General features: G+C 48.2%; 1 protein-coding gene across 4 annotated transcripts in view; it reads left to right on the plus strand.

Annotated features, from left to right (window-relative positions):
- The first annotated feature begins 8,528 nt into the window (after positions 1-8,528).
- The window catches only part of FBXO25 (F-box protein 25), a 32,314-nt gene continuing 12,978 nt past the window's right edge, over positions 8,529-27,864 (plus strand). For 2 of the 4 annotated variants that reach the window (XM_073576450.1, XM_073576454.1), the window contains exons 1-8: positions 8,529-8,671; positions 14,317-14,445; positions 14,954-15,054; positions 16,959-17,008; positions 17,671-17,763; positions 24,387-24,480; positions 25,814-25,998; positions 26,077-26,259. In XM_073576450.1, the coding sequence (XP_073432551.1) occupies positions 14,324-14,445; positions 14,954-15,054; positions 16,959-17,008; positions 17,671-17,763; positions 24,387-24,480; positions 25,814-25,998; positions 26,077-26,259 (828 nt within the window). In that variant the 5' untranslated portion in view covers positions 8,529-8,671; positions 14,317-14,323. Of the gene's footprint in view, positions 8,672-14,298; positions 14,446-14,953; positions 15,055-16,958; positions 17,009-17,670; positions 17,764-24,386; positions 24,481-25,813; positions 25,999-26,076; positions 26,260-27,864 lie in introns of all 4 variants that reach the window. The other 2 variants (XM_073576452.1, XM_073576453.1) reach the window with 2 other exon arrangements.

Genomic DNA, 27,864 nt, shown 5'->3' on the forward strand with positions numbered 1-27,864 from the left:
CTGCTCACCGTGCTGTGGAATAAAGAGAAAAAAAAACAATTAAAATACTGACATGGTATGGCCCTGGCTGAAAAAAAAAAGTTACATCTAACATTTTTTTTCACATGTGGTGTGTAATATTTACCTTCTGGTGAGCATTGTTTCCCGGAGGAACGACAGGGCTTGTGCGTACTTGTACTTGCTCCTGCGTCCTCCAGATCCACTCGGGGCCCGCATCTCTTTATTGAACTCCTTCTTGAAACGATCCCTCACAGTCCGCCACCGATTCACAATTCTGTTCCCTGAAACGAGAAAGGAGTGGTTAGTATACAACATCAGTGTTTCCCAAACTCCAGTCCTCATGGTCCCCAGGGGTCATGTTTTCAGGATTTCCATAGTAAATAGAAATCCTGAACACATGATCCGTGGGGACCACGAGGACTGGAGTTCGGGAAACACTGGTTTACATCAAGCAACCGGTACTGTATATACTTACGCTCTTTAATCTGGGCCCGAACATCGAGGTCCTCCCAGCGGCCCACAAGGAGCAAACAGATTTCCTCCCAGAGTCGTCGGGTAACGATAAGGTCAGCGTGGCGGCGGTCAGCCATATTCCAGAGCGGCTCCCTTTGTCTGACGAGATCGATGAGGTGGTCCACATCGAGTCCTCCATCCTCACCGTCAGAGTCGGGAGCACGCTGTGAAGGCTGTTAAAGAAAAAGACAAAAATAACATTAGCCTCCACAAAAGAAATGAAATAAAAAGTGCAAAAAAACAAAGCAAAAATATTTATACTTACACGCTGGTGACCGCCGCGTTGCTGTCGCCGACGACCCTGGGAGGCACTGCGAGGACCTCTTGGCCGAGCACCAGATTGGGAAGACTAGAGAAGAAAACAAAAAATGTTATGTCTTTGGATGTAGGCATTTGTTTGCTGTGTGTGGTCTGCAGAACATTGTTTTCTATGTGTTGTGTGTAGTGTGATGTTGTGTTTCTGCGTTTGATGCAAAAAACTTACCAATTGTGAGCCCACTCCAAGTGTCTGTCCACCCCTTCCTTCTTCTTCTGGGAGCTCCTCTTCATCTTGTGATTCCTGTTTTGAAATAAAAGGCAATGAATAGACATATATTACAGAGATGATGGATTTTGGAAATAAAAACTTACCGTCAAACGCTGACGATGCGAGGGAGGGCTCCCAGAAGAAGATGTGCTGTCCTGTTGATGGCCAGACTCCATGGCTGTGGGTATTGCTGCTGCTGTTGCTGCTGCCAGTGATGCCATTTCTGCTGCTGCTGCTGCTGCATCTCTTTGGCGGCTGTTGAATAAAGAGAAACAAAGGGCCAATGAATATCTTGATATTCCATGGCCCTAGTTTGGAGGAATGGGGGATTTGATAATTATCGTCTCTCATCTGCTGCTGGACTCCCCTCCTCAGCATGTTCCATTTGCTGCTCCATTTGGGGTGGTGCTGATGGTGCTGCTGCAGATGTCTGCTGCCTTCTCCTGCTCCTGGTTCTTGGCTTGGGTGGCATGTTGGGTGTGGCTGAGGGTCCCATTGTCTTGCTTTTATATATCTCCTGTGGGCAGAGCTACTGAGCATGCTCAGACCAAAAAACCGGATCCGGCGCATTGCGGCGCTCATAGGCTTTCATTGTGTGAAAAAGCCGGACGCGCCGGATCCGGCGTGTCCGGCTTTTTCACCGGAGACAAAAAACGTTACAGTAGCCGTTTTTTCCAGACGCCGGATCGTGACACATTGCCGGATCCGGCGAAAACCGGATGAAACGCATGGCCATCCGGCGCGATCCGGCGCAAATGCAAGTCAATGGGGGGGAAACCGGATCCGGCATTGCATTTCGCCGGATCCGGTTTCTGTCAAAAGCGCCGGATCGCGCCTGACGGCGAAAACCTGATGTGTGAAAGAGGCCTTAGGATGCGCAAATGTCCTCTGTGTGTACTGGATAGAAGTCCTTCAATGAACTGCTCCTTTAACAGTTTATCTTCTTCCTTTACACTCTCAGGATCAACTTGCTTAACTGCTCGCAGCGCCTCCTGCAGGTTGAGAGCATAGTCCCTGATACTGTCTTGTGCCCTCTGTTTACAGCCAAAGAACCTCATCTTGATTTCAGCTGCAGTGTGAGTGTCAAAGCTGCTTCTCAGCTTGGCCAGGATCTTTACAACAGTCTCTTTATCAGTGTCCTGCCAGGCTTTCACTTCTCTCTGTGCTGCACCCATTAGCTGTCCAATCAGGATATTCACCTTCTGGCTTTCAGACAGGGGGTAAACTTTAAACAAACTGCACTGTCTCTCTTTAAATTCACTCAGGGTATGTGACCCACCCGAGTACTGCGGTAGCCAGGCCGCTCCCGGTATGTAGGGCATGGACAGCGGCATTATGGAGACCGCTGCTGCAGGCGCTCCTCCTTGCGGTGCTGCGGGGTTGGCGGCGGCGTCCGCCGCTGCATCTCCTTGTGGCGCGGAAATTCTCTCCCCCCCTAGTTAACGTTAGCCAGGGCCGGGAGTTGTGTGAGCTCACCGGCGGCCGCTTCGCAGGCCCGATGCTCCTGGCTGTAGGCCTCAGCTCCTCCTCTTCTCGCGCGTTGTCCTCTCTTCCCGCGCGGCACTTCACTTCTTCGTGCTCTGCGGCAAGCTCCGCCCAGAAAGGCCTGCCCCTTCCTATTCCCGCACGCGCCAAGCAGCGCGGCAACGGCGGCGATTGGCGCCAAATTTCACACACAGTCTTTTTTCACAAACACAGTCTATGGCACACAGGCCCCGGGGGGGGTACCGGGCTCCGTAATCCTGTTCGTGACGCCAAATTGGGTCACCCTCCCAGGGCTGTGGGGTACTCGGTACCGGGCCGGTGTCAGGGGGATGTATCACAGCAACGGTGACCAGGTCCGTGGCCCTGGGCGCCCAAATCAAGGGTGGTTTTTGTGGTTAATGGAATAGTTTGTGACGCCACCTGTGGTGTTCGGCAAGGGAGGTGTTAAGCAGACGCTGCATGCAGATCCGCTGGGACTGATAGTGTGGTGCAGGAAAGATGGTGTAGCTCCCCACAGGTGGAGCTGTAGTCCCAGGGCAGTGTAAATTGGTTGGCACGGGGATGTAGCACTGCCGACAGGGTAGGAAGCAGACAAGACACAGCGGAGTGCAATTTCTGTACCTTTACTTGATAACTGCAGTCCAGGGTCCTGATTACAGATGGTAACAGAGCAGGCTAGCCTGGAAGCAACTCAGGAATTCTCTCTCACAGGCGGGCTGTGCAGTCTCCTTCCTAGCGCCTTGTGGTGTGAAGCACTCCAGTACTTAGTTACTCTAGAGTTCCTCCTGTCAGATGTTCTCAAGAACCTCACTTGCACGGCAGACAGCTGTAGCCTATCTCAGGGGCTCTTCTCTTTTGAGTCCCGGCTCTCTATCCAAGCTGCTGTTGTGCCTCAAGTCTTAGATGGGAGTAGGGCATTTACAGCCTCCTACCCCTCTGGTATCTGTTGCAGGACCTTTAGTATCCGTACAACCATGGAGACCAGGCTCCAGTTCATGCGCTCTTCAAGCTGAGGGAGCTCTCCTTCCTGGCTCAACCTCCAGCTTCTCTCTTCACGTCTGTACACTTCACCCTCCGCAAACTAACTGACCACTCCTTTCTCCTGGCCCACAGAGAGCACTCCTCACCTTAATCCTGGTTCAGAGTTCCCCCTGCTGGCCTGGAGTGGAACTGTGTTGCATGTATGGATTGACTGTGAGAGAGACCCATCATTGCCTCCAAGCCTGGCATTACCCTCCCCTGGAGGAAGGCAAAGCCAGTGTGGCGACCATACTCCTGGGGGTGCCACAGGAGCTCATGTGGGGTCAGGATGGGAGCTCATATGGGGGCAGGATGGATGGGAGCTCATATGGGGGCAGGTTGGGAGCTCATATGGGGGCAGGATGGGAGTTCATATGCAGCAGGATGCGAGCTCATATGGGGGCAGGATGGATGGGAGCTCATATGGGGGCAGTTTGGATGGCAGCTCATATGGGGGCAGGATGGATGGGAGCTCATATGGGGGCAGGATGGATGGGAGCTCATATGGGGGCAGGTTGGGAGCTCATATGGGGGCAGGATGGGAGTTCATATGCAGCAGGATGTGAGCTCATATGGGGGCAGGATGGATGGGAGCTCATATGGGGGCAGGATGGATAGGAGCTCATGTGGGGGCAGGTTGGGAGCTCATATGGGGGTAGAATGGGAGCTCATATGGGGGCAGGATGGATGGGAGCTCATATGGGGGCAGGTTGGGAGCTCATATGGGGGCAGGATGGGAGTTCATATGCAGCAGGATGCGAGCTCATATGGGGGCAGGATGGATGGGAGCTCATATGGGGGCAGGTTGGGAGCTCATATGGGGGCAGGATGGGAGTTCATATGCAGCAGGATGGATGGGAGCTCATATGGGGGCAGGATGGATGGCAGCTCATATGGAGGCAGGATGGATGGGAGCTCATATGGGGGCAGGATGGGAGCTCATATGAGGGCAGAATGGATGGGAGCTCATATGGGGGCACGATGGATGGGAGTTCATATGGGGGCAGGATGGATGGGAGCTCATATGGGGGGAGGTTGGGAGCTCATATGGGGGCAGGATGGGAGCTCATATGGGGGCAGGATGGATGGGAGTTCATATGGGGGCAGGATGGATGGGAGCTCATGTGGGGGCAGGTTGGGAGCTCATATGGGGGCAGGATGGATGGGAGCTCATATGGCGGCAGGTTGGGAGCTCATATGGGGGCAGGTTGGGAGCTCATATGGGGGCAGGATGGGAGTTCATATGCAGCAGGATGCAAGCTCATATGAGGGCAGGATGGATGGGAGCTCATATGGGGGCAGGATGGATGGGAGCTCATATGGGGGCAGGATGGATGGCAGCTCATATGGGGGCAGGATGGATGGGAGCTCATATGGGGGCAGGATGGATGGGAGCTCATATGGGGGCAGGTTGGGAGCTCATATGGGGCCAGGATGGGAGTTCATATGCAGCAGGATGCGAGCTCATATGGGGGCAGGATGGATGGGAGCTCATATGGGGGCCGGATGGATGGCAGCTCATATGGGGACAGGATGGGAGGTCATATGGGGGCAGGATGGGAGCTCATATGAGGGCAGGATGGGAGCTCATATGAGGGATGGATGGGAGCTCATATGGGGGCAGAATGGGAGCTCATATGCAGCAGGAGCTCATATGGGAGAAGGAATGGAGCTCATAAGGGAGAAGACTGGGAGATCATATGGGGGCAGGATGGAAGCTCATATGGGGACAGGATGGGCGCTCATATGCAGCAGGATGGGAGCTCGTATGGGAGAAGGATGGGAGCTTGTATGTGGGCAGGATGGGAGCTCATATGGGGGCAGGATGGGAGAAGGATGGGAGCTCATATGGGGGCAGGATGGGAGCTCATATGGGGCAGGATGGGAGCTCATATGGGGCAGGATGGGAGTTCAGATAGGGGAAGATGGCAGCTCATATGGGGGCAAGATGGCAGCTCATATGGAGGCAGGATGGGAGCTCATATGGGGCAGGATGGGAGTTCAGATAGGGGAAGATGGCAGCTCATATGGGGGCAAGATGGCAGCTCATATGGAGGCAGGATGGGATTTCATATGGGAGGATTGGAGCTCATATTGGGGCAGGATGGCAGCTCATATGGGGACAGAATGGCAGCTCATATGGGGGCAGGATTATATGAGTGGGGAATATGTGGGGAATATCATTACTGTAGGGGCAAATTAAGGGATATATTATTACTGCAGTGATGTATTTTATATTTGGAGGATACTGTTTTCAATGAAGGGGGTCCTGTTACTGTACTGAGCGACACTATGTCGACTTTTTTCCTTCATCTGGTGTACTGTAGAAGTCGGGAAAAATTAATGTGCTCTGCAAGTGGTGCTCTATATAACTGTGTTATTTCCTGCAAAGATGAGTCCTGGCTGGAAGAAGTGATGACGGTCTGTGCTGGATGAAAATGAAAAGTAAAGTTGGAGGACTTAATCTCGAGACGTCACTGGTGAGTCAGTGTATTACATGTACACACACAGTATACACTGTATATTATATACAGTGATTCTGTGTACAATGTCACCAGTGACCACTGTATTACCTGTGTTAGGGACGGTGGAACGCACTATATATAAATATTAGGAAGTGCGTTCGCCGCCCGGGGTCCACCGTGCAGTAGGTGCAACAATCGCTGCTGAGTAATGGCGGACTCGCTTATATGGCGGTATACTGCGCTCGGGTTAAACGTCTCCCGGGGTGCGCAGAGCGGACTCTGTTAAACTCACAGAGGCCCTAAAGCATAAACGCCGAGGCTGTTAGCTTCACAGGTCTCAGCTGGCGTGCACACACGGTATATGGTCATAGGACACGGCCCAAGATAGAGGTCGATGTCCGTCTTGACCTACCGTGCGTGCGGCGTCGCAACCGCGGACGCCGGTAAGTGCTGCTAACTGCAGCACGGTGGTAACTACTGCCGCTATACGATAGTACCGTGAGGCGTGACACCATCGGACGCTAGTGTAGCGGTGCGGTATGCACTGTGGCCTATAGCTTGCCACTGACTGGCGCTGACTATCTCTCTAGTTCCCTATCCACATGCGTAATATCAGAGGGAAGGGGTTTTATAATGAGTCAGTCACCAGAATCATACATCCGTCACCATTCACACATAGCAAGTATAGTCTATACTAGCGCATGGGCGAGCGGCCATTTGGGCCTTTTATAGCCATGCGCTTCCGGGACCTTCCAGACCTCTGAGATGGGCCAATCAGATCAGGACAAGGACCTGAGAATATGACCCCCGATCTCCACTGGGAGAGCGTCTCATGGGCATGCCCAGTAGTGCGGCGAGAGGACTTAGCCTCTGGAGTGGTTTCCTGCAAAGCAGGTTGCGCTACCATTGCTGGTCCAGAGGTGGCAGCAACATCCAGACCCAGAGAGCTGGTCTGAGTAAGGCACCTGGATCGCTGAGATTGCTGTGCAGGTCCCTGAGCAGTTGGAAAGGAATGGGAGACCACTGGATGTATGGTTCTGGAATCCCGCTGTGCAGCTGCAGGAATCTGACGCCTAACAACCTGTACGCTATATACAGAACTCCTGTGTATAGTGTCACTGGTGATCACTGTATTATCTGTACACTGACGCTATATACAGAGCTCCTGTGTATAATGTCACTAGGGATCCTTGTGCACTGACAATATAGACAGAGTTCTGTAAAGATCCCTGTATACTGAGTACAGATCTCCTGTGTATAATGGCACTTATGGTGATATTAGTATAGCTTTTTTTTACTGATGGTTAGTATTGTAGTAATTGGTCACTGTGGTGGTAACATGTGGTCTGGTCATGTTCGATAATATTTGTCCCTTGTATGTGATATTATTGGTTATTATAAAGATTAAAAAGTAATTAAAAATATACCTGAATTGTATTGAATATTTTAACAAATGTTTAATAAGTTACAGTAGAGTAGAGCCCAGCCAAAAGAGTCTACAAAAGCTGCTGGCTATGGATGTGATTTTGTGATGGGAACTGCTAATGTGTGATTGGTGAGGATGTGGTGCAGAAGTGGAGATTTTCCAAGAAAGGGACTATGGGACTATGGAAGGTTCATGGAATGGAGGCGGTGCTGGGGTTAACCCTAAAAGGAGTCTCAAGGGGGCCCCGAAATTCCTAGTGGCAGCCCTCTCCTCCGATCACACTGCCCTCTCCTCCGATCACACTGTCCTCTCCTCCGATAACACTGTCCTCTCCTCCGATCACTGTGCCCTCTCCTCCGATCACACTGCCCTCTCCTCCGATCACTGTGCCCTCTCCTCCGATCACACTGCCCTCTCCTCCGATCACACTGTCCTCTCCTCCGATCACACTGTCCTCTCCTCCGATCACACTGTCCTCTCCTCCGATCACTCTGCCCTCTCCTCCGATCACACTGTCCTCTCCTCCGATCACTGTGCCCTCTCCTCCGATCACACTGCCCTCTCCTCCGATCACACTGTCCTCTCCTCCGATCACACTGTCCTCTCCTCCGATCACTCTGCCCTCTCCTCCGATCACACTGTCCTCTCCTCCGATCACTGTGCCCTCTCCTCCGATCACTGTGCCCTCTCCTCCGATCACTGTGCCCTCTCCTCCGATCACACTGTCCTCTCCTCCGATCACTCTGCCCTCTCCTCCGATCACACTGTCCTCTCCTCCGATCACACTGTCCTCTCCTCCGATCACACTGCCCTCTCCTCCGATCACACTGTCCTCTCCTCCGATCACACTGCCCTCTCCTCCGATCACACTGTCCTCCTCCGATCACACTGTCCTCTCCTCCGATCACTGCCCTCTCCTCCGATCACTGCCCTCTCCTCCGATCACACTGCCCTCTCCTCCGATCACTGCCCTCTCCTCCGATCACTGCCCTCTCCTCCGATCACACTGCACAGCACAGACCACAGCAAAAAGAAAACAGAAACATGTGGTAAACGTCACGTGATCATCACTCCGTGGCCAATAACAGCAGAGTCTGGGGGCGGAGTTAGAGATTCAACCAATAAGCACCCTAGAGGGCGGGGCTGACGGCGCCATTGCCATAAGAAGACAGATCAGAGACTTCCGTCAACAAGTCCTGGTTCTTCCATGTAGAGCGGACGGCGGCTGCTGCTCAGGTAGCGGGTGTGGGGAAGGCGGCGCATGCTGGGAGTGGTAGTTCTCCGGCGGTAGAAGTAGCTGTGGTTTAGTAGTGTGACTGCAGTGTGTGCCGCGCTCCAGACTGTCTCCTGTACCGCTCATCTGAGGTCACTACAGAGCGGCCGGAACAGTGCCCTGACCAGGGGGTGCCAGACGTCCTGTAGAGCCCTCGCACCCCCCCCCCCCCACCCGTGCAGAGCCCCCTCCCCACTTCCCCATTTAGGTCCCTCTTGTAGTACCACCACTCTTGAGCACCCACCCTTTCCTGTCCATGCTCCCTGTAAAGACCCCCCTCACCCATCCGGGTTCTCTGTTCGGCAATAGCCCCTGCAGATCTCCCCCCCCCTTGCAGGCCTCCTGTACAGCACCCCACCCTTTTGCCCATTCAGGCCCCCCTTGCCTGTTAGACCCCCTGTGCTGCGCCCACTTCCCCTTCTCACCCTTCCCTATTCAGCTCTCCCTCCCATGTTCGGGCCGTGACGTCCAGTAGTAGTACCCCTGCCCCCTCTGTTTGGGTCCCACCCCTTCTGCTATATAGAATCTGCCGCGCTTGTTTTGAACAACAACGTTCTCTGTGTCAGGCCATGTGCACACGTTGCGGAATTCCTGCGGAAGTTACCGTGGGAATTCCATTCCGTGGGAAAATCGCTTTTTCCCGCGGGAAAACTAGCGATTTGCAAGTGTAATCAGCTTTCAGGATGCTAGCGTTTTCCAAGCGATCTGTAGCATCGCTTTGAGAACTGACAGGTTGGTCACACTTTTCAAACATAGTGTTTGATGTGTGACCAACTTTTTACTATAGAGGCCGCCTATGCAGCATCAGTAGTAAAAAGATCTAATGTTAAAAATAATTTAAAAAAATGGTGTTTTTCTCACCTGCTGATGTCCCGCGCAGCGTCCCCAGGCTTCCGCGATGCTCCGACAGGTCCCGTTCCCAGCGATGCCTTGCAACAATGACCTTTGACGTAGTGGTGTCGTGAGACCGCGACGTTATCAAAGGTCATTGTCGCAGTGCATCACGGGGAGCGGGACTTGCCGGGAGCATCGCTGAAACCTGGGGACGCTGCGCGGGACATCGGAAGGTGAGAATATGACTATTTTTTTTTATTTTAATTCTATTTTTTTACAGGGTTATGGTACACAGAGCCCGGAGGACCGTCTCCTCTCCTCCAGACCATGGGTACCATCTGCAAATGTTCTGTTTACTTTTCGCATGGTGGGCGGAATCGCCGCGATTCCGCAAAATTAATGAGCATGCTGCGTATTTTTCTGCGATGCGATTCTGCCGCGGGAAAATCCGCAGCATTGCAGAATCCCATAGGAATGCATGGGATACTGTTTTTTTTCCTTCCCCCATGAGAGCACCGCAGACATGAGAGTAGGTATCCGCCCCCAGGAAACAGGAAACCTGTAGCAGAGACATAAGAAGGGGGCGGCACCTCTCTCCCCAGTTTGGTTTCCTGTTTCCCGCAGGCATGGGGCAGAGCCTGTACCTCCGGAGGGATCCCCCTCTGATGACGTCCGGTCAGGAGGCCAAGGTCCGCGGGGAGAGGATGGCAGCGGGGCGTGGTGGTGCGCTCCTGTCAGCTCAGCTCGGTGGGCGCTGTGAGCGGTGTCCTCGTGTGACTCCCCGGCGGCTGCTCCAGTGGGAGGCACGGCTGGGGGAGGCGTGGCCACCATGACGCTGGCGCCAACTGAGTGGCGACGGCTTCCGGGGTCACACCGGAAGTGACGTCACACACCGGGGGAGCGGTGTACTGGGCACTTCCGGGCGGGAGCAGTCCCAGAAGCGCGCACCGCTCCTCCATAAAAAGGGAGACGAGGCAGGCGCCACTGGTCCCTGAGAGGCTGCACACAGGCTCCAGTGTTATAGAGCCAGACCAGCAGCAGAATGCAAATGGATCCTGAAGTCGAGGGGCACGCGCAGGAGGAAGAGTCACCGGCTACCGGGGTACCCAGAAAAGGGGCCGGGTGAGTGCCTTTGTAAGGCAGCACAATATATTAACAATTGCCCTATGTATGTCTTCTGTAGGGAAAGGCCACATCCAAACAAAAGAACAAGGAATGTGCATTATGCAAAAAGGCCCTAGCTAAAACGTATGAGAAGCGACTCTGTCTCTCGTGCATTAAAAAGACAGTGGCCGAAGAGTCACCATCCCTGCTCCAAAGCATTAAAGCTATGATCCGGGATCAAGTAAAATCGACGGTAAAAGATTAATTAAAAGAGCAGACACCTAGCTCCGATATAACACCTGCCTCACTCCCGCCCCCACCTCCTCCGCTCCCTCCCACAGAGATAACTACTGATATAGAGCCTGAGGAAGAGCAAGATAGGGGACTCGGACCTGGACTCCTCGGACGAGGAAAAGGGTCGTCCATATTTCCTATCTGAGGACATTGGGAAATTACTAAAGCTTGTAAGGTCCACAATGGGACTTGAGACACCAAAAGAGCCAAAAATCAATTCAAGATGCTATGTTTAGCAATCTTGAGGGGAAAAAACGAAGGGTTTTTACCTTCCATGATTGCCTGTTAAATTTAATCAAGAGAGAATGGAAGAAACCCAACAAAAAAATTATTATGCAATAAATGGGGAAAAAGCTCCCAGACTAGATGCCGCCATTGCTAGTACATCCAGGGGAATAGCATTGCCATCCCCTTGACAAGAAAGCGGACGCAAAATCTGCTTGGGAAGCATCGGCTTGTTCGTTTAAACCGGGGGTGGCCGCCACTTGTACAGCACATGCTATGGTCAAGTGGTTAGACGAATTAAGTGACCAAATTAAGAATAAATGCCCAAGGGAGACACTGCTGAAGGCAATACCTTCCCTACAGAAGGCAGCGGGATTCCTGGCGGACGCCGCAGTAGATTCCGTCCGCGGTGCCGTCCGTGCATGCACCCTTTCAAATTCAGGCCTCAGAGCACTTTGGTTAAAAAAACTGGTCAGCATACTTCCAGTCAAAGGTTAAACTCTGTGCCGTCCCTTGTGAGGGTCAATACTTGTTTGGGAAAGCATTGGACGAAATTTTAGAAAGGCGTCAGATAAGAAAAAACGGTTTCCACCCTAGGCGTCGGTGGACTGAAGCTCGCTCGTCCTTTCGTGGAGCAGGGAACAGAGGGAGCCGAGGGCGGCAGACGATAGAACCACGCGGGGTAGACCCTGGAGGGAAAGAAAAGAGAGAGGATTCCTCTTTAGTAAAACCACCCCGAGACACGATACTAAGCAATGACGCCAGGGCAGTTGGGGGAAGGCTTCGGTTCTTTGTCCATCAGTGGGTAGCATTGCCCGCCTCAAAGTGGGTAACTGACCTGTTAGCCGGGGGCCTACGACTAAGTTTTCTAAGCCTTCCACCTCAAAGACTAAAAGTGACCCGGGTAGCCAAAATGAATCAGGCTACGCTAGAAAAGGAGATCCAGCTCCTCATTCAAAAAGAGGTACTAATAAAAGTACCGTGTCATCAAGAAGGGAAAAGGTCTTACAGCACTCTGTTCCTCATGCCAAAACCAGATGTGTCACTAAGAACAATATTCAATCTCAAAGCCCTGAACCAATACATCAGAACAGAGAAATTCAAAATGGGAGACCTTGGGGTCAGCAGTGAAGCTACTCGACCCGGGTTGCTACATGGCAGTAATAGATCTTACCGACGCCTATTACCATGTCCCAATATGGGGAGAACACAAACAATAGCTAAGACTGATGGTAGAGATTGCTCAAGTCCCCACTCATCTAGAGTACCAGTGCCTACCCTTCGGGGTATCAGTGGCCCCTCGTATATTTACAAAAATCATCGGGGAAGTAGCGTCGTTTATAAGAATGGAGAATATCCTGCTAGTACCCTATCTAGACGATTTCCTGGTCATAGCAAACGACAAGCAAAATTGCGCAAATGCAGTTACAAAGGTCCTGGAAATATTAACCAGGTTAGGCTGGATGATCAATCTGAAAAAATCCTAATTAACTCCAGTGCAGTCACAAGAATTCCTTGGAATTCAATTGGACTCATTAAAACAGCAGTGCATTCTTCCAGAAAGAAAAATTGGGGCTATCCAACAAAAAATACAACGGATACAATCCGGTCGAGCCATATCAGTAAGAGAGGCAATGTCACTCCTGGGCACGTTAACAGCAACAATCCCAGCGGTCCGGTGGGCACAAGCCCTTACGAGAGAACTACAGTGGCAGATCCTATCCGAGCAGGAGAAGGGTCCTTCCAATTTAAACCAGGAGATCATTCTCTCCCCTCAAATGCAGGAGTCGCTAAAATAGTGGCTGAGCACCGAAAACTTAACCAGATCAGTGCCCTGGACTACTCAAAACTCTGTGGTACTGACCACGGACGCAAGTCCGAGTGGTTGGGGGGCACACATAGAGAAACGAACCCTACAGGGCCAGTGGGAACCTGGAATGAGGGATGCATCCTCAAATCTAAAAGAACTGACGGCTGTAAGGCGAGCCCTTCCCCTAGTAAAGCGAGAAGTGCAAGGGAGACATGTCACCATATTATCCAACAACAACACGGTCATAGCATACATAAACAGACAAGGGGGTACAAGATCGGCAACCCTTATGGCAGAGGCCAGGGAATTATTCGCATGGGCGGAAAACAATCTTCTGTCCTTATCGGGTACATTTAAAGGGGGCAGACAACTATCTGGCCGATTATTTAAGCCGTTATGTACTACACCAGGGAGAATGGTCCCTAAGTCAAAAAATAACTGGGGAAATCTGCGCTGCCTTGGGCACACCAGAAGTAGAACTGTTGCCACCAGGGAAAATCAGAAAGTGGAAAGGTACTACTCCCTAAATCCAAGAGAGCAACCAGAGGGGGTGGATTCGCTACTACACCGGTGGAAATTTCGTCTGGCCTATGCGCTACAGGTTTCCTGTTTCCTGGGGGCGGATACCTACTCTCATGTCTGCGGTGCTGTCATGGCTCTGGAAAATCAAATTACCGGTAAGTAATTATCATTTTTGCATTTTCGCGGCAAAGTCGCGCGTTTAAAATCGCCGCGGAAACGCAAAAAAAAGTTACGTGTGAACACAGCCTCACTGTCAGCCAATAACAATGTCTGGTGCACAGGTTGGTGTTAAAGGGCCAGGTGAGCGGCGGAGCACAGAACATTTCTTGCTCCCATAGAAGTTTTCTGAATGTTGCCGTTCTGTGGCACAGGAGCCATGAGACCCCCACTCACTTGGACGCAATGACCTGAGATACCACCGATCCTGGAGACTGTGGGACAACCTGTGGGGGGTCTTCACCTGTAGTGTAAAGTATAGGGGCAAACATCTGAACGTTTTCACACTCTGAACCAATATCTCAAGACTCTGCAAATGTGTCAGGCTACAGACGCTGTGTACGTATGACCATTACCCGTTCCAAACGGGACGTCATAGCCCTGTTTTCAGATTCTGTAGAGGTTCTGGTGTTTTATGTCAAGTCTGATAAACTCTTACCTTGGTGTCTTCCACTTTGTGACGATGCAGTAGAATTGGGGTAAGGTCACGTTGAGAATTAAGCTGTGTGGTAACAAGTCATGAATCCTGGCTTGTGTGAACAAAGCCTAATGCATGCATCAAATGACTAATATATGACCTAACAGGAGTACAACTCCCAGCAGGATAATCATGCCGTTTCTGGGTCAAGATTGGCGTTCTCCAGGTTGGAGCTGGATGAAAACAGAGGATGGATGGAAGCGATGTGAATTCCACTGTGATGACTTTGAAAGGAACAACTTCAATCTCCACCTGTGAGTTCGGCAGCCACGTCGGCTTCGCCGTCCGCGTCGGCTCCTCCTTCGCCGTCCGCGTCGGTCCTCGCGGCTCCTCCTTCGCTGTTGATATTGGTGCTCATCCATTCATTCTCTATAGGGCTGTGCTCAGCTTTTCTGGCAGTCCCATAAAGAGTGAATGGAGCGGTGGTTGGGCGTTTTTACCTACCACTCCATTTTATAATGGGGATAATCAGGAATGAAGTTTCCTTGTTCTGCCCATCGGTGCGGGTCCCAGCAGTCAGACACCCTCTGATCAGCAATTTACCACCCTTCTCAGGGCTTCACTGACTTCCACACACCTTCCCCTAACAAGCATTGCCCATTGTATACAGTGGGCTTAAAAAAAAAAGTATACTGACTGCACAACAGTACTTTTATACGGCTCGAGCCTAATAACACCGGCAAGAATCTTGGAATCCTTTTGATCAGTTTGTATATTATACCCAGAATAAACAAGACTTATCTTCATTTTTTTCTATCTCAGGTTAAATATTAATGATGGTGAAACCTTTGAGACTGAAAGCTGCTCTCTACCCCCGACGAAAAGTGAAAAGGAGCAATTCAACAACACTACAAAGTCACAGTGTAAGAACAGCATGAGGTCATTTATGGTGCGGCAAGTTCCTCTTATCGACTTTCCTTCTTAAATGGACTCTGTTAGCAAAAATGACTGTATAAACCTCAGCACCACAGAAAACGGATGAGACGATAGGTCTTGCTGCAAATATAATTTATTTTGATCCAGCAAAGAGTCAAAACAGATAAGGTCCCGGCATTTTCGGTCAACACATTGGACCATATCTGTTTTGACTCTTTGCCGGATCAAAATAAATGATACTTGCAGCAAGACCTATCGTCTCATCCGTTTTCTGTGGTGCTGAGGTTTCCACTCTGACTAGTCTGGAGCACAGCTCCTTTCCTCAACACACTGTAGTCAATGACCTTGTTGTCTGCCTTTCTCCTTCTATCCAGTTCAGGGACATTCACATGCAGTGCCTGCAGATCGCTGCTGCAGATTTTCTGGTCTCCAGTCTATTGTGGGGTGATGAGCCCATTATCTGTACTGGACGGGCATTATGTGCACTTTCTGTACCCTGGAAGTATAGGACATGCACCAAGTTAAGGTCCATTTTATACGGCATAATTCTCATGAATGAGTAATCCTGGGAACGCTCATGTCACGATAATTAAGGAGTGTAATGTGGCTGCTGATCGCCCGACAAACAAGCAAAGCGTTCATTGTTCTTCGGGTGAAATGATCTTTTGGTTTGTACAAATGATCATCGTCCTCGGCAGCGCATCGTCTAGTGTAAACGGGACCCTTGCTGCTGGGAACTATGGCAGCCTGTGCTCACTCATTGATCTTCCAAAGAGAAGCAGATAGCACTCACCGGTCTTTTGAAGAACTTCCGCTCTCTATTAGCAATAAAAAAGCATGTTGGGTGGGGGAGTGAGGACAGGAGTGGGCAGAAACGATCATTGATCTATTACCGATTGATGTTCATCGAATATCCTGCTTGGCCCGGCAGGCAGCTCTTCAGATGTGCACTAAGCAATAGTTAATTGTTTACCGATCAGCAGTGGTGTAATTGCTCCTTTAGGCTGTATGCCGACGTTGCAGCTTTTCCAAACTCCTGCCACGGGTAAAACGCATACAGAATTCGCATGTTTTTTCCCGCAAAACACAAGTGTTTTGCAAGCGTTTTTAGCTTGCAGAAAGCTTGCACTTTCCAAGTGATATGAAGCATCGCTTGGAAAACTGATTGACAGGTTGGTCACAATTGTCAAGCATAGCGCTTGGCAAGTGTGACCAACTTTTTACTACTGAGGCTGCATATACAGCATCAATAGTAAAAGATAGAATGTAAAAGAAAAAATGGGGATATACTCACCCTCTGTCGGCCCTCGAGTCCTCCTGGCGCTGCCAGCAAGTTCCATTCCCAGGGATGCATTGCATAAATGACCTCTGATAATCTAGCGGTTATGCGACGGCTACGTTAGAGGTCATTCACGCAATGCATCCCTGGGAATGGAACTTGCTGGCAGCGCCAGGAGGACTCGAGGGCCGACAGAGGGTGAGTATATCTCTATTTTTTATTTGAATTCTATTTTTTACAGGAATATGGTACCCAGGGCATGGAGGACAGTCTCCTCTCCTCCAGATCCTGGGTACCATCTGCACATGAAGCGCTCACTTTACGCATGGGGGGGCATAGCCATGTGCATAAAGTGAGCGTTTCAATGCATTCCTATGGCGGCAGAATCGCCGCGATTCCGCAAAATTAATGGACATGCTGCGGATTTTACCACTATGAGATTGCGCAGCAGCAAAATCCGCAGCATTGGCACAGCAACTGCGGAATCCCATAGGATTGCATGTGGATGCGTTTTGTTAGCGTTTCTTAAGAGTTTACGCAGCTGTGGAAACGCTTATAAAACGCAACGTGGGCATTCACATTATTACATGTTCTATTTTTTCCCCGTTACAGACTTTTACCAAGAGAAGTGGATATATGTGCACAAAGAAAGTACGAGAGAAGTAAGTACCTGTGTGGGTGCAATTTGGTTACTTGTCATATCTAATATGCCCTTTATACATGAGGTATGGGGTAATGAATGAATATATACAAATTATAAATTTTTTTTTTTTTTTTTTGGCTAAAAGTAAATGGATTTTCAGGGCTAATGATATTTATGACCGATCCTCAGGATAGGTAATTTATATCAGATAGGTGGTGGTCCAACTGATTAGCCATTATCAGCTCCAGTGGTGGCCCAATAGAAAAAGTGAACAGGGCTGCACCTCGGCTCCATTCGTTATGTAGTGTCTGCTGCCGAGAGCTGCAGCTCGGCTCCTGTGTAGTCATTACACTGGGTACAGTGCTATGCATCTGGCTTCTGCTTGAGCTGATAAAGGTGCGCAAAACAAACACCGGATGCCAAACGGAGCTGGAGTATAGCATCCCTTTTTTTTTTTTTTTTTTTTTTTTTTTTTTTTTTTTTTTTTTTGGGAGACATTGCAATTCTGTAATGTAGGAAGCCGGAAATGGTTAATAACTGGTTTTATTAAAAAATGGATTGCACATGGATGACAGGTGAGAAAACCATCCCAGTTTTCTGGATGAAACGGAACGATCTATATATGCTAGTGTGAACCTGCCCTTTGCAGCTGATGATGTGAAACCTCTTGTTTTGCTGCAGAGACACGGGTACTGTACCTTGGGTGAAGCCTTTAATCGTTTAGACTTTTCAAGTGCAATCCAGGACATCCGAAGGTTCAATTATGTTGCTACAGTAAGTTATGTGGTTTTATTACTGTGTAAGTGGGAAGTGTTATCGGTGACCTGTCTTCCGTGACTCTACGTGCGCTGTAAGGTGGATGCACCTCAGAATGGTGTCGGCAAAGTGTAATAACCTGTTTGGGCCCAACTCTCCAGATATCTGCATTGTGGGAAGATGGCATATTGGATTTCGGCAGTCTTTATCCTTTTGTTCTCTCTGGAGAATGAGCTGCTGCCAAAGTCATCATTTAGTACCTTCTCCTCTGCAGCAGACGTACAGTCAGTATGAGCGTGCATGTTTATTTGGAGGATTCAGCCTACGAATATTCATCTTCACCCCCTAGAGTGTTGCGGTGGTCATTTATGCTAGACGAATGTCAGCCTGTCTGTGGGGGTGTTGGAACAATTTACCCCAATGGGTTTGTTTACTATTTTTATCACCCCCTTTGGTAAAAATAATATAAAAAAAAAATGTATTTATTTCCATTTTTCTGCTAGGATTGGGGTCAGGGTTGGGGTTGTGTTTGTATTAGGGTGGTGGTGGTGTTAGGGTTAGGATTAGGGGTGTGATGGGGTTAGGCTTGGGTTACAATTGGGGGTTCCACTCTTTAGGCACATCAGAGGGTCAACAATCGCGACATGGCGCCACCATTGATTCCAGCCAATTTTGCGTTCAAAAAGTCAAACGGTGCTCCCTCCCTTCTGAGCCCTGACATGCACCCAAACAGTGGTTTACCCCCACCTGTAGGGTATCGGCGTACTCAGGAGAAATTGCACAACAAATTTTGTGGTCGATTTCTCCCGATACCCTTGTGAAAATAAAAAAAAGTTTGGTTCCAAAGTAAAAAATTTTTGTGAAAAAGTTAGAAGTTCATTTTTTTCATTCCACATTGACATAGTTCTTGTGAAGGTTCTGAAGGGTTAATAAACTTCTTGAATATGGTTTTGTGCACCTTGAGGGGTGCAGTTTTTAGAATGGTGTCACTTTTGGGTACTTTCTGTTATATTGACCCCCCCCCCCCCCAAAAAAAAAAAAAACTCCCTTCAAATATGATGTGGTCCCTAGAAGAAAATGGTTTTGTAAATTTTGTTGGAAAACTGGTAAATCGCAGGTCAACACTTGACCCTTATAAGGTCGTAACAAAAATGATGTTTCCAAAATTGTGCTGATGTACAGTAGGCATGTGGGAAATGTTATTTATTAGCTATTTTGTGCGATATGACTGATTTAACCCCTTCATGACCAAGCCTATTTTGACCTTAATGACCAGGCCATTTTTTGCAATTCTGACCAGTGTCCCTTTATGAGGTAATAACTCAGGAACGCTTCAACGGATCCTAGCGATTCTGAGATTATTTTTTTCGTGACATATTGGGCTTCATGTTAGTGGTAAATTTAGGTTGATAATTTTTGCGTTTATTTGTCAAAAATCAGAAATTTGGTGAAAATTTTGAATTTTTATTCTGTTAAACCAGAGAGTTATGTGACACAAACTAGTTACTAAATAACATTTCCCACATGTCTACTTTACATCAGCACAATTTTGGAAACAAAAAATTTTTTTTTTAGGAAGTTATAAGGGTTAAAAGTTGACCAGCTATTTCTCATTTTTACAATAAAATTTACAAAACCATTTTTTTTTTTTTTTTTTTTTTTTTTAGGGACCACCTCACATTTGAAGTCACTTTGAGGGGTCTATATGGCAGAAAATACCCAAAAGTTACACCATTCTAAAAACTGCACCCCTCAAGCTACTGAAAACTACATTCAAGAAGATTATTAACCCTTCAGGTGTTTCACAGGAACTAAAGCAATGTGGAAAGGAAAAAATGGACATTTTAATTTTTCCAACAAAAATTTTCTTTTAGCATCAATTTTTTCATTTTCACATGGGAAACAGGATAAAATGGATCCTAAAATTTGTTGGGCCATTTCTTCTGAGTACAACAATACCTCATACGTGGTCATAAACCACTGTTTGGGCGCACGGCAGGGCTCAGAAGGGAAGGAGCGCCATTTGACTTTTTGAATGGAAAATATGCAGGAATATTTAGCGGTTGCCATGTCGTGTTTGGAGAGCCCCTGTGTGCATAAACATTGGAGCTCCTCCACAAGTGACCCCATTTTGGAAACTAGACCCCCCAAGGAACTTATCTAGATGCATAGTGATCACTTTGAACCCCCAGGTACTTCACAAATTGATCTGTAAAAAAAAAAAAAATACATTTTTTTTTCACATAAATTTTTTTTTTTTTAGCCTCAGTTTTTTCATTTTCACATGGGCAACAGGATAAAATGGATCCTAAAATTTGTTGACCAATTTCTCCTGAGTGCACAGATACCTCATATGTGGTCATAAACCACTGTTTGGGTGCATGGCAGGGCCCGGAAGGGAAGGAGCGCCATTTGACTTTTTGAAATGCAAATTACTTCCAATCGTTAGCGGACACCATGTCGTGTTTGGAGAGCCCCTGTGTGCCTAAACATTGGAGCTCCCCACAAATGACCCCATTTTGGAAACTAGACCCCCTAAGGAACTTATCTAGATGTGTGGTGAGCACCTTGAACCCTCAAGTGCTTCACAAAAGTTTATGACGCAGAGCCATGAAAATTAAAAAAAAAAAAATTTTTTCCCTCAAAAAATTATTTTTTAGTGCGCAATTTTTTATTTTCACAAGGGTACCAGGATAAATTGGACCCCAAAAGTTGTTGTCCAGTTTGTCCTGAGTACGCTGATACCCCATATGTGGGGGATGTCCACTGTATGGGCACACGTCGGGGCTCAGAAGGGAAGTAGTGACATTATGAAATGCTGACTTTGATGGAATGGTCTGCGGGCATCATGTTATATTTGCAGAACCCCTGATGTACCTAAACTGTGGAACCCCCCCACAAGTGACCCCATTTTGGAAACTAGACCCCCCCCCCCCCCCCAAGGAACTTATCTAGATGTGTGGTGAGCACCTTGAACCCCCAAGTGCTTAACAGAAGTTTATAACGCAGAGACGTGAAAATAAAAAATATTTTTTTTTCCTCAAAAAAAAAATGTTTTTAGCCAGCAATTTTTTTTTTTTTTTTTTTTCACAAGGGTAGCAGGAGAAATTGGACCCCAAAAGTTGTTGTACAGTTTGTCCTGAGTACGCTGGTGCCCCATATATGGGGGGGAACTATTGTTTGGGCACACGTAAGGGCTCGGAATGGAAGTAGTGGCGTTTTGAAATGCAGACTTTGATGGAATGGTCTGCGGTCGTCATTACGTTTGCAGAGTCCCTGATGTGCCTAAACAATAGAAACCCCCCACAAGTGACCCCATTTTGGAAACTAGACCTCCCAAGTAACTTATCTAGATGCCTGGTGAGCACTTTGGACCCCCAAGTGCTTCACAGAAGTTTATAACGCAGAGACATGAAAATAAAAAAAAAAAAAATTTTCCACAGAAATATTTTTTTAGCCCCCAATTTTTTATTTTCCCAAGGGTACCAGGAGAAATTAGACCCACAAAGTTGTTGTGCAATTTTTTCTCCTGAGTACGCTGATACCCCATATGTTGGGGTAAACCACTGTTTGGGCACACGTCGGGGCTTGGAGGGGAGGAAGCACCGTTTAACTTTTTGAACGCAAAATTGGCTGGAATCAATGGTTGCACCATGTCGCGTTTGGAGACCCCCTGATGTGCCTAAACAGTGGAAACCCCTCAATTCTAACTCCAGCCCTAATCCCAACACAGCCCTAACCCCAACACATCCCTAACCCTAATTCCAACATACCCCTAACCCTAATCCCAACCCTAACCACAACCCTAACCCTCTTTCCAACCCTAATCCTAATGGAAAAATAAAAATATTTTCTTTATTTTATTAGTTCTGCCTACCTATGGGGGGTGATAATCGGGGGGGTTTATCTACTTTTTCTTTCATTTTGATCACTGTGAGAGTGATCAAAATGAAAGAATGGAATCTGCAGCCGGCAGATTCGGGCGGGCGCACTGCGCATGCACCCGCCATTTTCCAAAATGGCGGCGCCCATCATCCGGACCCGAGGGACACCGGGAGGGATGGGGTGACTCAGGAGGTACCGGGGGGGGGTGAGGGGGGGATCGGAGGCTGGCGGGGAGCAGAGGGAATGGGAGGGGGGCAGATGATGACAGCGGCGGCAGATCGCCGCTGTCATTCAGTTGCGGGGGGGGGCGATCGCCGGTGGTGGGGGGGGGGGGGGGGGGGGTGGAATCAGTGTCTCCAGCTATGTCCGATGCTACAGCAGCGTCGGACATGGCATGGATCAATTTTCATTGTTGAAATATTACTATTGCTCTGATTGGCTGTTTCACTTTTAACAGCCAATCAGAGCGATCGTAGCGAAGCCATGCCCCCTGTGGTGAATTACAAAGCCCCCTGTATCTGCGGGTCGGGTGACCTTTCAGTGACCCCGGTCACCTGACCCGCAGGGGGGCTTTAAAGTCATGACGCGCCACAGGCGTCACTGGTCAGATTTGAACCAGGTTTCATGACGCCTATGTGGCGTCATTGGTCGTGAAGGGGTTAAGGTACACAAATTAAGTTTGAAAATTACAAAATTTTCAAAATTTTTGCCAAATTTCCGTTGTGTTTTTTTTTTTTTGTTTTTTTTTTTTTTTTTCATAAACGCAAGTTATATCAAAGAAATTTTACCACTAACATGAAGTACAATATGTCATGAAAACAACAGTCTCAGAATTAGTGGATACGTTGAAGAGTTCCAGAGCTATAACCTCATAACGTGACTGTGGTCAGAATTGAAAAAATTGGCCTGGTTATTAAGTACAAAATTGGCTCTGTCACTAAGGATTTAATCTTTTGTCTTTAGGCATAGTAAATTTTAAATACATTGTCCAGGATTAATTGAGTATAGCTATGCAAAAGTGTAAAACAACAAACCTCACTATGGCGTTCTACTTCTCATGTTTTTGTGGCCAGCTGCAGCTCATGGACCGCTGCAGCCAATCTCTACTCAGTAGCCCATGCCGACTACAGCGGCTGTAGCGGTCACATTTGCTGGAGTCAGTTACATCACTGCTTAGCTTGTTAACAAAGGCCGGGGCGGCGCTGGACTGGGGTAGGATAAGTTGTAGCGGTGTTTGTACTAGATGGAGGCTATCGCATCAGGAAGGCAGTGGTTTCCCGATGGGGGCAGGCTTTGCAGCACTGAGAATCTCTCCTCCCCAAGTGCTCACCCACCTAGGTTCTCAAAGTATTTCTCTGCATCTTCCACGTCCTCCGGGAACAGCACGATCTGACGGCCGCCCTCCTGTATGGCGCCGCCCAGATACCGCTCCAGGGTCCGGCACACCGCGTCCACCTCCCCCGAGCTGCCCTCCCAGGACGGAGCATTGGGTAACAGCAGCGCCCACCGGCTGACGGCGGGGAGCTGGGCCGGGAGGTGGGGGAAGTGTGGCTGCACATGGAGCTCAGCTGCCGGTGGATGTGCTCCAGGTCCTGCACGGTGTACAGCCTAGCTGCTCTGCTCCTTGTCCTCACCCTCCCGCTGCTTCCTCCACTGCGCGGTCCAGTTGTGGCAGGTCACCGCGAACTTGCTGTTCATCTGATTTCAGGCCACGATGAAGCCCATCTTATACTGCTCCGGCTCCTGGAGCCCTCCAGACTGTCCATCCGCTCCCCTTCCATAGCCCACGTTTGTGACATCCACCTCGTCAGGTGTGAGCTCCCCAGTGGGGTCCTTGCGGCGGGGGGTCAGGCGGTGACCTGCTGGTGGTACTGTGCAAGGGGCAGGTACCACCAGCGGGTGCCATATTGGAACATCCATTTCTTGGGTGTTCCAATATGGCGGTCGGCGTACTTCCGGTTGGCGTGGTGAATTATGGGATTCGAGAACGTCCGGACGGAAGTGGGTGACGGACAATTTTAGGTAAGTATATATTAGATGGCTATGCTGAAGGGGATCCTGGACAGCCCCTGTAAAGGAACTTATTCGGCACAGAATAACTGCTCCAACCAAATACAGGCGCTCGGTGCGCCAAACATTTCAGTGCATCTTCACACCTACTTGTTTTCCCTTTATCTCCATCCTTTATCTGGCTATATAAAGCCAGAGCTGTCAATCAAAGACAGAGGAGGTCCACAGTGAGGAATAACAAGTAGGTGGGAAGCTGCACTTAGAGTAACCGTTGTTTTCATTTTTATTTCCGAAATCAACTGTACACATGGAAATAATTAAACTTTGTGATATATCTCATCAGAGAAATCTGCTTCTTTCTCTGCCAAAATTGATCCGTCATTATCAACATTCTCAATCCTGAGATGGGAGATGGCGACTGCTATGGATACAATTCTATCTGGATGGGAGGAGCTCAGCTTCTAGCTCCTCCCTCCTACCGCGTACATAACCTCTGATCAGTAGCAGCCACAATCTCCTATCTCGGTAATGGGAAAGGCTGCACCGCGACCGCTGTGGAGGAGATCGCTTCCATGTGCCGGCTCCATCTTGAAGCAGGTCACGTGTCGTCACCCAAGCAAGTACGTTCGCTGTGATTGGCTGTTCAATTCTGAACAGCCAATCACAGCATTTTCAGTATTTCAGGCTGTTTGCCTACAGAAAATAGCATTGTCTCCTTGCACCTGATTTCTGTCTTTATATTCTAGTTGCTTCATCTAATTGCTAAATCTCAGCTCACGTCCCTGAGCGGTGCGGCTCAGAAGAATTACTTTAACATCCTGGAAACCATTGTAAGAAAAGGTAAAGTTCTGAAGTCTTCCCATGTGAGGTCTGATCTATTGTAGTCTGGTTCCCGTCATTTGACTTTCATCTATCTGCTACTTAAAGGCAACCTGTTATGTTAAAAACCAATGTTAACCTGCAGCTGTGGGGTTATTCTGCAGGTTAACGGCGTTCTGAACCTGCCCGGCACTTAGACCCCCCCGCTGCCGGAAGGAAAGGAGCTTTATTCCCCGCCGATAGCGTTCAGTCACCATTCTGTGTATAGAGAGTGTCGCCAGAACTGACAGCAGCTCAGCATTCGTGCTGGCTGTCAGTCGGTGTCGGGGCACGATTACAGTGGTGGCTTCCTATACACAGCAGTGACTGAATTCATGCCAGCACCGCCACTATGACTGAGCACCTAATCCTGCCAGGGGGAATAAAGTTAGTTTCTTCCCTTCAACGAGGGTCTAAGTGCAGGCACCAGGCAAGTTCAGGCAGGAAGCTATTAACTCCATATCTGCAGGTTACTAGTGTTGTGTGTGTTTGTTTTTTTAACTTTATTCTGTATGGGACTAGTGCACATTTCCCAAGCAGAAGCCGCCTGAAGAATGCACGGGTCACTTCTTTTAATAGCTTCAGACTTCCTAAGACAAAACCTATGCACAGCAAGTCTTTTTTACATTGCGGTATGTTTTGATCACTCTTTTTAGGGATTATTTAGCGACATGGTGGGCAGAGACCCTGAGGATTACCTATCAAATGTGTTAGGGAACAGCAGGGTCAGACTACAGGGGCCGTTGTTTATTGTTAGGTGCGGGGTTTTTTTATAAGTGACTTTTAACGTTAAGCAACTTTGCATAAAGTATTAGTACAGGTAAAGATAAGAAACTTAAGTGACCTTTTTCTGTTAAAAGATATTATCAGACTCGTAACTACCAATACACAGCTGCTACAGCTTCTAGTTAATGCTCCTCCTCTTATCCCAGGGCTGAGCTCACAGCAACACTGTTCACTTCTGCTGTGTATCCATGGTGAACCTGATATATACTGTACACATAGAGAAAAGTAGATCCTGCTTTTCTCTATCTATTCCTCGCATACAACTTAATAGCAGCTATTGAGCATGATTGCTGTGAGTCCAGCACTGAAGTGATAGAGAACACTTGTAGAAGCAGCAGTGTCTGTGTCCTTCTGCATTTGATCTCTCCTATTCTCCACTTGCTTCCCCATAGACCTCCATAGGCAGCTTCTGTAACATGAATTCTTTAAGCTGATAATCTCCTTTCATCGCATGTCATATCATGCTAGAAGGTATTTACTTCACACTGGATTTCATGTTTTATCAGGGATCTTTCACACTTTGTTTCAGTTCTTGAGGATCAGTACAATCCACAATTAATTCGGGATCTTCTTAATGACCTGAGCTCCACCCTGTGTATCCTGATCAGGGAAGGTGGCAGATGTGTTCTAATCGGAAATATGAACATCTGGATTTCTCGTCTGGAGACTATTCTTTCATGGCAAGAACAGCTGATGACCCTTCAGATCAGTCCGGTATCACCACGTCCTTTCTCGCTTTGCTGTAGTATTTTATTCTAAGTGACAGTTCATCATTCTTTCTTTTTATTTTAGCAACTTGGCAATGGTCCGACCTTGTGTGATCTGCCACAACAGATGAAAAGCAACATCCTCTTCAGATTTTCTGATGCCTGGGACATAATCAACTTGGGTCAGATGACGCAATCCTGGCATATTCTCAGCGAAGACCACCATCTCTGGAAAGAGCTTTGCAAATATCACTTTTCAGAAAAAATGGTAACTATTCTAACACCAGAACAGTTTTAATGCATATTTCAAGTGATACAAAACTACCACCAGCCTTATCTGACTTCCGCTCTGTGGCAATTCTACTGTGCGCTGACAAATATATTATACTTTCCATACAGAAAATTATCAGTCATGGAGAAAATGACACCAAGGGTGTAATTGCAAGATATTATAAAGTTGCAGCCTAACTTATGCCCAAGTTCCTTAGACTTGTGATTTTGCGGCTAATATAAATTTTGTATAAAAAAAACAGCTGCTAAATGTGCCTGTTGGAGGTTGTCCCCGTCCAGCTTAAAATTAAAATAAAAAAAATAACTTGAATTACCCCTTCACGACCTTGGACAAATAGGTATATCCATGGTCATGTCCCTGCAATTCAAATCAGCTGTCGTGTGCAGGGAAAGATGCAGGCTCAGCCCCAAAGCCCGCATCTTTTGCTTTGCACATAACAGCTGATTTGATCAGCTGTTGTGCCTCTAACAGCCGTGGGTGGATCAGAGATCGTCCCGCAGCTGTTAAGTTGAATGCCACTTTCAATCTCTTACAGCGGCATTTAACACTCACTGGGCAGAAGCATATCATAAGGACCCGCCCACCGGTGCCTCTGTCACATAATCATGGGCACCGATTGGCTGTTATGATCTCCTATGAACGCCGGCAATGGGCCGGTATTCATATATGGAAATCATGATTTATGCTACTCATAGCAGAGCCGTAGCCCTGCTATGTATAGCACAGGTGATCGGATGATCGCAGCTTCAGGTCTCCTAAGGCTATGTGCACACGGTGCGGTTTCACCCGTGGATTTTGCACAATTCGCAGGTAAAGCCGCAGGTCAAAAGACCGGTTTACCTGTGGATTACCCTGCGGTTTTGCCCTGCGGTTTCTCACATCCACAATGGAGTAGATGGCAAACCGCAGCGGAATCCGCAGAAAAGAATGACATGTCAATTCTTTCTGCGGATTTCAAACTGCAGGCAAAACCACGCGGAAAAATCTGCACCTTCTGCATAGCAGTTTCATTTTTCTGTAGGCTAGAATGGTACTGTACATCACCTGCAGTTCTTCTGCAGATCCCCAGGGCCAAATCCGCTGTGGATCCACAGCAGAATCTCCGCACCGTGTGCACATAGCCTTAGGAGACTATTGAAGCCAGTAAAAAAAAAAAAAAAAAAAAAAAAAACGTTCAAATCACCCCCCATTTGCCCCATTCAAATTATAAACCAAAAAAGTACAAATTTGATATTCCTGCATTTAGAAATGTCTGATCTATCAAAATCTAAAGTAAATTAGTCCGATCAGTAAATGGCGTAACTAGAAAAAAAACTCCTGAATTACGTGTGTGTTTTTTGGTCTTTGCAACACTGCAATAACTGTCGCTCAAAACATGGTATCTTCCCCAAAACAGTATCAATAAAAACATTAGCTCGGCGCAGAAAAAAAAAAAAAAACATCACCCACATCCTGAAAAATGGAGAAGCTACAAGTCTCAGAAAATAGGGAAAGTTGTTTTTATTTTATTCTTAACTTTTTTTTTTCCCCACTTAAATACAACCCTAGACATGTTTGGTATCTGTGCACTTGTACTGACCT

Source organism: Dendrobates tinctorius, unplaced genomic scaffold (genome assembly GCF_039654945.1).
Source record: "Dendrobates tinctorius isolate UK_male_01 unplaced genomic scaffold, ASM3965494v1 ptg000049l, whole genome shotgun sequence".
Taxonomy (NCBI): domain Eukaryota; kingdom Metazoa; phylum Chordata; class Amphibia; order Anura; family Dendrobatidae; genus Dendrobates; species Dendrobates tinctorius.